Below are 11,549 nucleotides of genomic sequence, written 5' to 3' on the forward strand. Positions count from 1 at the left end.
TTCGTTGCTATGAAAGTGGTCCTGTGGTTCAAACATAATATTAGGTGCCATCCCAGGTCTGTCTGTTGTACACATTATAAGCTTGCACACGGTGTTGACAGCTGAGGCACTACAGGCATGAAAAGTAAAAACATATCTGGAATATGTATTAATCCCATTGAAGATAAAATGTTTTCTTTTCCAGAGTTGAATGGAACTGATATAAACAATAGGCCACTACATAGCTGGTTGGTCACCTGAAGGAAGAATACCAATAAGAGGAGTAAGTTCTAGGGATGTGATATACAGCATGGTGACTATAACTGATGCTGTATTTTATACTTGAAATTTGCTTTCAAGTTTGCTAAGATCTAGTTAATCATTTTTCTACCATAAAAAGGTAACTACATGAAATGATGGATGTATTAATTGGCCTGATTTTGATAATCATTACACAATGTATATGTACATCAGATCTTCACATGCACACCTTAGATACATAACATTTTTATGTGTCACTTATACTTCTGTAAGGCTGAGGGGAAGAAAAAGGAGTGATACCATATCAAGAGTTCGGGAATGATCTTTATTGCTGGAAGATTACACATTTAGCAGCAACAGCAGGTAGATCAGCCATGGTGAGAGGGAGTTTATACTGTAGGACCCAAGCTTCAGAGCTGCTTGGAACACAGCAGGAACCTGCTTCAGAGTTCTTTTTTCTCTTGGCCCAAGTCATAATTAGCAGTTTTCCGAATTATTCCAACAGTTTGTTGAAGCAGCATTCCCAAGTGAATTATATATTTTGCCTCCAAAATGGCCTATAAAGGAAGGTGTGAAGTATAGTAACTTGCCCTTTACCTTGGAAGGGATGTCTCAGCATATTCCAAAGTGTTGGTGCCTAAAAACATTATTGAAGTGTGTGGCTGCTGAATCTTTGTAGTGTTTGTCTTCCTTCATTTAGATTACATGTCTTAACAGGATGTCCAGAATAATTGCCATTTCTTGCTCCTAAGGTCCAAATAACACGATGTCATCCCCTTAGGGACCACAAGTAAGGTTCTGTGGGATGTTCAGATGGCCCAGAATCCTTTGCACTATCATGGCAAAGATCTAGAGAATTGACATAGTGCTTGGACAAGACCATGAGTGTATACTGTTATCTCCACCATGTGTGTTTCTCATCTTTCTGATTGATACAGTAAAATGGAAGCAGATCAATAGCCACTAACCACACCAAAGGCAATGTTAATCTGCTATAGTAAAGATGCCACATCGAATACAGCAGATGTAATTAGGTTTCTACTTGGTTATGTTTGTAGTAGTTCAATGTCATACACTCTGATTCACCTGATTTTCTAGGGGCCAGCATGGTCAATTATATGGGATTAGAATGAAATCCACCAGCCCTATATCCTTTAAATTTCTGAGGGTGATGATAAACTCTGCCATGTCACTCCTGGGATGTTATATTGCTTCTGATTTATAGCCTTGGTGGTGGACTGAGAATGTAGTTTCAGGGGCTTCTACTTGCCATATAGCTCTTACTCTATAAGTCAATGAATTAATGTGAAGGTTCTGTAAAATCCTCATATGTCTGTTCCAATTATATATTCAGAAACTGGGAAAATGATCTCTGTGTGAATCTGTAGAGGAGAGGACACATATGTGCAGCTAGGACTCCTTTAATGACTTGAACCCTCATATACTTTTGCTCTACCAAGAAGCCCATGAATATGCTTTTGTTCTTTGGGTATCAGCATCAATTCAGACCCTCTATCTAACAGTCCTCATAAGAGCTATGTATTCCCATTTCCAGAGCATGGGACCCTAACGTATAGCCATAGACATTTTAGGGAATAACTAGAGGAATCACTACTGTATACATTTGTTCTGGCATTGTGGGGTCCTTCTTCATGTGGACCTTGCCTCTCTTTCAGTCAAGGGGAAGTGTTCTGTAGAGAGTTTGAAAACTACCTTAGGTTTGGAAACTGGGCAAGGAATCCTGACTTTCTACTGGAGTAGCTGACCATAGTCTTCAGCTCATCTACTCTTGGTTTTCTTTTGATTTTATATATATTGAGCAGTATTCTTGAGGCTACACATCTATCTAACCCCTTAGAACATTCTATTCCATTTTTAAAAATGAACTATTCAATTTATATGAATTTTTAGATTATGAAAAACTAATCACTCGTGAAATAAATCAGAACAATGATTGCTTCTGTGGCTGGGGACTTACTGGGGCATAAGTCATCCTTTGGAGATGATCAAAATGAGCTTGCTTCTTTTTTTATTTTTAAATTGGCAAATTAAAATTGTATACATTTATGGTATACAACATGATGTTTTGAAATATGAGTGCATTATAAAATGTCTAAGTCAAGCTAATTATTAAATGTATTGCCTCACATATAATTTATTTGTGGTGGTAACACTTAACATCTACTCTGTTAGCAATTTTCAAATATATAATACGTTGTTATTAACTATCGTTATCTTACTGTACAATAGATCTCTTGAACTTACTCTTCCTGACTGGCTGAAATTTTGTATTCTTTGTTCAACATCTCCTCATTCCTCTGCTCTCTCCATGCTAGTTCCTGATAATCACCATTCTACTCTCTGCTTCTGCGAGTTCAGCTTTCAAAAATTCCACGTACAGGTATGATTGTGTGGTATTCGTGTTTCTTTGTTTCTGGCTTATTTCACTTAACATAATGACTTCCAGGTTCATCCATGTTGTGGCAAATTTTCTTCTTTTTTAAGGCTGAATAATATTCCAGTTTGTGTGTGTGTGTGCAGGTGTATATATACACCATATTTTCTTTTTTAAAGTTTTATTTCATTTTCAATTGACACACAATCATACATATTATTTATGGAGTATAACAAGATGTTTTGATACATGTATACATTGTGAAATCATCAAATCAGGTTAAGTAGCTATCTTATCTATCTTTCTTTTGTTGTGAGAAGATTCACAATCCTCTCTTTTAGCTATTTTGAAATATGCAATATATATTATTGTTAACTATAATCACTCTGTTGTGCAGTAGAACACCAGAACCTATTCCTCCTATCTAGCTGTAACATTATACCTGTTGACTAACCTCTCCCCATCCCCAGTCCTCCTCACTACTCTCCCAGCCTATGGGAACTGTTGTTCAACTTCTATGAGATAACTTCTTTAGATTTCACATATGAGTGAGGTCAGGCACTATTTGTCTATCTGTCCTTGGTTTATTTCACCTAACATAATCCTCTGGGTTTATCCATGTTGTGCCAAATGACAGGATTTTATTCTTTTTTAATGGTAGAATAGTATTCCATTGTGTGTACCAATACACCACATTTTATTTATCTGTTCATTTTTGGTAGACACTTAGGTGGATTGCATGTCTTGGTTATTGTTATTAATCCTGCAGTCAACATGGGAGTGCAGATTAGCTCCTCGACATACTGATTTCATTGCCTTTGGATATAAATCTTTCATCTTTTTGATAACTGCCATTCTAAGAAATGTGAGTATTTCAATACAAAATTTCAGGGATTGCAGGCTCATATGGTAGCTCTATTTTTAATTTTTTGAGAATTAAATATGTTCATAATGGCTGTTCATAATTTACATTCCCACAATATATGGGGGATCCCTTTTCTCCACATCCTCACCAACTTATCTTTTATCTTTTTGATAAGAGCCATCCTAAATGTGAGGTGATCTCTTATTTTGAGTTCAATGTGCTGATGGTTAGTGGATTCGTGATATTGAGTATTTTTTAATGTATCTGTTGGCATGTGTATGACTTTTTTAATGACAAATGACTGTTCAGGTCGTTTAGTTTTAAATTGTATTATTTGTGTTTTTTTAATATTGAGTTGTTTGAGGTGTTTTTTAGCATCTATTGTTTGAGTTCCTTATATGTTTTGCATATTAACCCCTTGTCAAATGTATGGTGTGCAGATATTTTCTTCCATTCTGTAGGTTGTCTCTCCACACTGTTGATCTTTTCTTTGCTGTGCAGAAGCTTTCCAGTATGAAGTATTCTCATTGATCTGTTTTTGCTTTTGTTCCCCTTGCTTTGGAGGTTGTAGCCAAAAGATTATTGCCCAGACCAATGTCGTGAAGCTTTTCTCTCCTGGTATCATCCAGTAGTTTTACAGTTTCAGGCCATAGGTTTAAGTCTTTAGTCCACTTTGAGTTGATATTTTGTATATGGTGTGAGATAAGGATTTAATTTAATTCTTGTGCATGTAGGCATCCAGATTTCCCAACACCATTTACTGACGAGATAATTCATTCCTCATTGTGTGTTCTTGGCTTGGCATCTTTGTCCAAAATCAATTGACAGTAAATGTGTGAATCTATTTCTTGGCTCTCCATTCTGTTCCATTGATCTAAGTGTCTGTTTTAATGCCAGTATCATGATGTTTTGATTATTACAGCTTTGTAGTATATCTTGAAATCAGGTAGTATGATGCTTCCAGCTTTGTTCTTTTTGCTCAAGATTGCTTTGGCTATTTGGAGTCTTTTGTGGTTCCATATGAATTTTAGGAATGTTTTTTCTATTTCTCTTAAAAATGTCATTGGAATTTTGATAGGAATTTCACTGAATTTGTAATTCACTTTGGGTAGTATGAATATTTTAACTATATTAATCCAGAAACATGACATATCTTTCCATTAACTTGTGTCTCCTTCAATTTTTTTCATCATGTTTAATAGTTTTCAGTGTATGGATTTTTCACCTTCTTGACTAAATTTACTATTTTATTTTTTGATGCTATTGTAGATGGAATTGTATTCTTAATTTCTTTTTTAGATATCTCATTATTAATGTATAGAAACACTACTAATTTTTGTATGTTGATTTTGTATACTGCAATTTACTGAAAATTTTTTTTAGTTTTAACATCTTTTACTTGGTGTTTTTAGGGTTTTAAAATTTAACATATAGTTAAATTTAATAGTTAACTTATAGTTAACAAAAAGTTATAGACAATTTTATGATTTGGATGCCTTTTATTTCTTTCTCTTGCCTAATTTCTCTGGCTAGGACTTTTAAATTATTCCACAGAGTTTCTGATGGTCAGGAATCTGAGGGTGTTTTTGCTGGTTCACTGATGGTGGTAACATGCTACTGTGTGACCTCTGGGATCCTATCATCCCCATGACTACTAGGAACCCTAGTTCTGAAATAGCATCTCTTATCATCAACTCTGGTCTACAGAGGATAGCCACCACACCTGAATGACACTGTTGGCCTCTATCAGCAATTTCCTTATTGCCTTAACATATAGAGTCCTCCATGCTCTTTTGAGAATCCTATTTAGTTGATAAGTTTCCAGTTTCACATAGTAGACCCCATTTAGCATGTACACTTTGCTGGGCCTTTCAGTCCCTTCCTCCAGTCTGCCTAGCAACTCTGACACCTTCACTTGATTTAATATGGACCATTGCTCTTAATGTCTTCTAAAGTTCATCCCAGCTAGAACTAAAAATAATGACTTGATAGTTTATTTTCATTTCACCCATATATTTCACTCAACTTTCTTCCGGGTCAGGATTCAGCTGGAGTGATGTGTGATCCTGAGCTCTGATTGGTGTTTCAATTCTTCCCATATGATTGGGGTTAATACAAAGTGCATGAGATTATTATAATCAGCTCAGAAAAAAGAATTGTTAACACAAGAGGAGGTCAGAGAGTGCACAGAAGAGGAACAGACCAGGAACAAATAGCTTAAATTTACAAAAGAGCTAGCATGAAGTCCTGTTTTTCAGGAAGAGATGTCTATATAAGGCCAATGTGAGGTTCATTTTCAGACAATTTATTAATGTTAGTTGAGAGCTTTTAGTTCATTTCAAATACTATAGCCATATTTTTCCTGTCTGAACCCAATAAACAGCTAGTAAAAGTAGCCAACATGGACAAAAATTAACACAGAAAAGGCCTGTGGTCATATTTAACACATTAACTATTCAGCGTTGAGACTATATTCATTTCTATTTTCTGCCAGAAAGTTAGCAGCAACTAAAACTATATATTTTTTCTTATTTCCATATAGGCCTGAGAGGTTAAAATAGAAAGTTAAATAACATGAGTGACATAGCAAATGACCCAGCAAGTGTTTGACTGAGATAAGTTTTAACACTTCTGCTAAAATATTGAAAAATTGTCACTTCCTTCTTAGAGCTGAAAATAGTCAGCTCTTACAAATTGTTCTTCCTGATGCAAATCCATAGTAAGCTTTGTATTATTAACACAAATAACTCAAAACAATTACAAATGGGACTTAGGGAGAATTGTGTAAAAAATAATACTAGATTGTTGATAAAGCATTTAATCCGGTTTAAATGAATGCTTTACCCAAAGAGAGCTGACTTGAGGTTTTTTTCCTTTCCTTCTATAAAGTCAAGGCTTACATAAAAATTCAATTTAATAAATATGTATTAGGCAGCTGCTCGGTAAAAATTAAAATTCAGTGACTAGGTGTTCCCAGGACCACAAATGTGAAGAAGATGTAGTGAATACTACGTAAATTACAATGTAATTGTGGAAATAAATATTAAAAATGTATAATTTATTACAATGGAAGGCAGCATAAAAACTGACTATTCAGTGAAGGGGTGGATTACTTTTAACATGTGTGATGGGAAGGGAATTTATAAAAGAAATTATATTTGGGGTAAGCTTAGAAGTCTGTGCAGCATTTCAGAAGTTGGTGATGGGCCTATAGGATGATTATTCTGGAAAAGGGTCTTTCACCAAACAGGTCATGGAGAACTGAAAGCTCATGGTGTGTTCAGAGAACAGCCAGCAGAGGAGAGGAGGAAAGAAGAGAAGGAAGGAAGAAGGAGATCCAGCTGAAATGGTACTACAGGGACTCTGAATGTTCCATTAAGCCAAAGAGTGTGGGACAGGAGAGTAATTCAATCCAGTATGTATTTTGAATTGATGACTGATGATAGTGACTAAGGAGAGTTAGAAAGTAGAGGCAGTTAGACTAGTTCAGTGGCTGTGGAAATAGTCTAGGTGGGAGATGAGGTCACATTTCAAAGGGCTTGAAGAAATGGGCACTTTTGGCAGAGATATGGTGTTGTCTCCCAATGTCTGTTTGTTGCTTCTTGTTTTACTTATAACCCCCTCAGCTTTCAATAGGTTCATCTCCATTCAGAAGAAAGATTAATCCCTGCCTCCCTTGCAGTTAGATGGGGTCATGTGTCGAAGGTCTGGTTAGCAGACATAAATGGCAGCAGTCTGTGCAACTTCTGTGGAATGACCTTAAAGAAAGAGATCGACTTTTCTTTATCTTTTCTCCTTTCTGATGGTTGGAGGATGGACATAGTGACTAGGTCTGGAGCATCCATTTGGGCCATGAGGCAAGTTCAAGATGGAAGCCAAGCACAAGCGAGAAGGACACTGACTCCATGACACCTTGGTTTACCATACAGCACCTGGACTGATTCCCTCTGTAACTATACCTGAGAGAAATAAACTTCTGTCTTGTATAAGCCATTGTTATGGGCTCTTTCTGCCATTTTTAGCTGATCCTAATCCTAATTTTTACATGATCTATCCATAAGCTATAAAGAACCTCAGAAAGCTTTAAGCAGGGGAATGAAATTATGAATATTATCTATTGCAAGAGATTCTCTGCTCACCATGTCTTGAAAGAACTGGAGAGATGCAATGCTTCAGGCAACGACACACCTTAGGAGGCCACTGCAGCTAGCTGGTTTGAGAGGGGACCTGGACTGAAATAAAGCAGTGGGAATGGGCTGTCATTCTGTCAAGATGCCCACAGCCCTTTCACAACTCCCACATTTTTGCTCTTACTATTCCTTCTGATTAGAAAGATCTCACCTTCAAGACCTACTGAGTCCTGAAATCATCTTCAGCATTCTCACAGAGTTTTATTTTCCTACAAATGTTTGTCCACTCATATTTGTTCATGCTATCAATGCTCTCTCAAACACATATATAAATCTGATGGTGTTTTTCCTAGTTAAACTCCTTGGGCGGATAAAGCACTCCAAGAACTAACCATCATGGAGCACTTACTGTGCACTGGGCAGATCAGTAAGCCCTTTATATGCACGGTCTCACTGACTCCTCTAAGCATCTCTATGAGGGTGGTAACTTCTCTCCAAGAACTCTGGACTTCCCTCAGAAGCCACATTCTCTCCTGGCTATTCTACATAGGCAAGGGGAATGTCATTGTTGATAGTGTTGTTTCTGCCTTGGCACTTCTCAGGTGCCCATTGGGAAGGTGGTTACCGTAGAGCTGGAAGCTTCCAAAAGGAGTAGTTAACACTCACTGTCTTTAGAATTAGCCATAATTCTCAACAACAACAAATAAACTTTATGTCTTTTATATATTTAAATCACGATCTAACTCAACAGATATTTACCCAATACCAATTCTGAAATTTACATCCTACCACTTATTTTGATGAAGGAAATGAAAAATAACCCAGCTTTATTTTCTTTTTCCATAGATTAGCCAGTTGTTCTAATACCATTTACTGAAGAAATAATAGTACTTATTTCCCTCTCTGGTTTGGAATACCATATTAATCATTTATTTTAAACTAATTTCACATATGGGTGTATCTATTGGGATTTTATAAACTCAAATTATTCCGTGGGAGTATAACCTTGCAATTGTGTGGAGCTTTTTAAATTTTTTTTTTTTTTTTTTTTTTTTTTTTTTTAGGCAAGGTCTCACTGTGTCACCCAGGCTGGAGTGCAGTAGTTCAAATTATAGCTCACTGTAACCTTGAGCTCCTGGGCTCAAGCAGTCCTCCACCCTCCCTGCCACAGCCTCCCAAGTAGGTATGACTGCTGGTGTGGGCCATCATGCACAGCTAATTATATATATATAAATAGGGTCTTACTATGCTACCCAGGCTGGTCTTGAACTCCCAGCCTCAAGCAGTCCTCCCACCTTAGCCTCCCAAAGTGTGAGATTACATGCATGAGTCACCATGACTGACTTTATTTATTTTGGAATAATTATAGACTCACGGGATATTGCACAGAGTCCTGTGTACCCTTCCCTGCCATGGTGACATCTTATGTAACTGTACAATATCAAAAGTTGATACAAAAATATAAAAATTGATATTAGCAAATTACTGTTAAATAAACTACACCTATTTGATTTTTCACCATTAATAAAAGCACTCCTTCACTATTATGGATGTGTGAATAGTTCTATGAAATTTTATTCAAATATTTAGATTCATGTAACCACCACCACAATCAAGAAACAGAATGATATTATTACATACCTCTTCATATTTGCACCTGGCCCTCACCTTCTTCCACCTCTCCCCCAACTTCTCTGTGTCCTGGCAACCACTAAACTGTCTCCATCTCAATCCTTTTGCCATTTCAAGAATGCTTTATAAATGGAATCATTACTGTACATAATTTTTTGAGAGTGACATTTTCCACTGAGCATGTTGGGGCTTGAAGTCCATCTAGGTTGTTGCATGCATCAGTTGTTTATGTTTTTTTGGCTAGGCGTGGTGTTTCAGGCCTGGAATCCCAGCATTTTGAGAGGCTGAGGCAGGCAGATCACCTGAGACCAGGAGTTTGAGACCAGCCTAGGCAACTAAAAATACAAGTAATTAGCCGGTGTGGTGGTTTGCACCTGTGGTCCCAGCTACTTGTGAGGCTGAGGCAGAAAAACCACTTGAATCCAGGAGTCAGAGGTTGCAGTGAGCTGAGTTTTTGCCACTGCACTCCAGCCTGGGCCACAAAGTGAGACCCTATCTCAAAAAGACCCCCCCCAAAAAAAGTTCATGTTTTTTTGCATTAGTAAGTAGCTTTCTGTTGTATGGATTTGGCAGTTCATTCAACCATTACACCAACTGAAGAACATTTGGGTTGTTTGCAATATTTTGCTATTATGGATAAAATGGCTATGAAGATTGGTGTATGGATTTTGGTGTAAGTTTTCATTTCTCTGGGATAAATTCCTAAGAGTGCAACTGCCAGGTGATATAGTAAGTGCATGCTTTTCTTTATAAGAAATTGCCAAATTATTTTCCAGGGTAGCTATGCCATTTTACATTTGTCCCAGCAATGTATGAGAGATACTGTTTCTCTGTATTCTTGGCAGCATTTAATATTATTACTACTTTAAAACATTATGATAAAATTCACACACCATAAAATAGACCATTTTAAAGTGTATAATTCAGCTGTTTTTAGTATGAAAAGCTGTGTGTCCATGACCACTATCTAATTCCAGAATACTTTAATCATCCCACAAACCAAACCATTATCCATATCCCCCATTGCCTGTCCCTCCTCTCATCCCCTAGCAACCACCAACAGACTCTCTGTCTCTATAGATTTGCCTATTCTGGACATTTCATGTAAATGGAATTATAATATGTGACCTTTTCTATTAATGTTATTTTTAATTTTAGTTGTTCTAATAGGAGAGTAGTGATATCTGATTGTGGTTTTAATTTGTATTTCCTTAATGACTAATAGTGTTGAACATCTTCATGTGCTTGTATGCCATCCCTCTTTCCATTTTGGTGAAATATGTGTTCATATCTTTTGCCTAACATAAACGTCAAAAAAAGGAGCTTAATACATATAAGGATGAGATTGTCATATTCAAGCCAGAATGCAATGAAGTGGCATCTTTAAACTGTCAAAGGGAAGGTAAAAAAGAAACAATCAATATTTCAGTTCTGACCCTCCACAGTCAGAGCTGGTTAAGCACACTCTGCAAGGTTGGTGTCTGTCCTTCTGGCTGATGCTGGCACTGTGGGGAGGGCTGTCACTGATGCAGGGAAGAAAGATGGATGCCAAGAGGATGAGGGAGCAAGAAAAAGCCAGAGCTCACAGGGCAAACTGGGACCATGGCAGCTCGCACTGCCTTGGTCTTGGTGTGGGTGTCCTGCAGAATCTGAGATCCTTTGTTAAGGAGCTAAACACATGCCTGGGCCAGCAGTCAGAAAAGGTGAAGGAGGATCTGGGGAAGGTGGAGCAATTGAAGGCCTGGGTGCTGTGTTACACCAACAAGGAGATCCAAAAAAAATGACAATGTGCATAAGCTACAGAAATGTCTCCTGCTTCATTTCCTTCTAATCTCACATAAGAATCTCCTCTGTGACCCTTCCTAATCAGAAATACACACTGAGGGGAATTTGGGGAAATATAATTGAGCCCCACACTCCAAGTAATATTTCAGCTTATTTTTGCAAAATTTTAATAAAGTGGACATGGTGATAAAGATATCTGAAAGGGGCCAAGCATGATGGCTCATTCCTCTCATCCCACACTTTGAGAAGCCAAGGTAAGATGATCACTTAAGTCCAGGATTTCAAAACCAGTCTTGGCAACATAGTGAGATCTTGTCTTTACACAAAAATTAAAAAAAATATATCTGGATGTGATGACATACACCTGTAGTCCCAGGTATTTGGAGGCTGAGACAGGAGGATTGCTTGATCCCAGAAGGTCGAAGTTGCAGTGAGCCATGATCGCACCACTGCACTCCAGCCTGGGTGACAGAGCAAGATTCTGTCAGAAAGAAGGAAGGCA

The 11,549-nt window shown here is 37.4% G+C and overlaps 1 protein-coding gene and 1 long non-coding RNA gene across 27 annotated transcripts in view; one reads left to right on the top strand and one right to left on the bottom strand.

Moving 5' to 3' along the window:
- The window catches only part of LOC118153004 (uncharacterized), a 41,611-nt gene that overhangs the window by 18,202 nt on the left and 11,860 nt on the right, over positions 1–11,549 (top strand). For 5 of the 26 annotated variants that reach the window (XR_013534594.1, XR_013534588.1, XR_013534591.1 and 2 more), the window contains 4 exons: positions 185–262; positions 2,577–2,641; positions 6,751–6,849; positions 7,313–7,489. The exons of 2 other annotated variants lie outside the window; for them this stretch is intronic. Coding sequence is in view for 1 of the 24 variants with exons in the window: in XM_078370244.1 (XP_078226370.1) it covers positions 2,577–2,641; positions 6,751–6,915; positions 7,313–7,409 (327 nt within the window). In the remaining 23 variants the exon portion in view is untranslated. Of the gene's footprint in view, positions 1–184; positions 263–2,490; positions 2,642–6,750; positions 6,916–7,312; positions 7,490–11,549 lie in introns of those variants that run through there. 19 more of the 26 variants (XR_013534601.1, XR_013534592.1, XR_013534590.1 and 16 more) reach the window with 11 other exon arrangements.
- Positions 219–11,549, bottom strand: part of LOC118153003 (uncharacterized) — a 15,840-nt gene continuing 4,509 nt past the window's right edge. The window contains exons 2-3 of the long non-coding RNA XR_004742128.3: positions 7,640–7,732; positions 219–797 (exon numbers count right to left, since the gene is read on the bottom strand). This is a non-coding gene — a long non-coding RNA (uncharacterized LOC118153003). The remainder of the gene's footprint in view (positions 798–7,639; positions 7,733–11,549) is intronic.

Source organism: Callithrix jacchus, chromosome 4 (genome assembly GCF_049354715.1).
Source record: "Callithrix jacchus isolate 240 chromosome 4, calJac240_pri, whole genome shotgun sequence".
Lineage (NCBI taxonomy): Eukaryota > Metazoa > Chordata > Mammalia > Primates > Cebidae > Callithrix > Callithrix jacchus.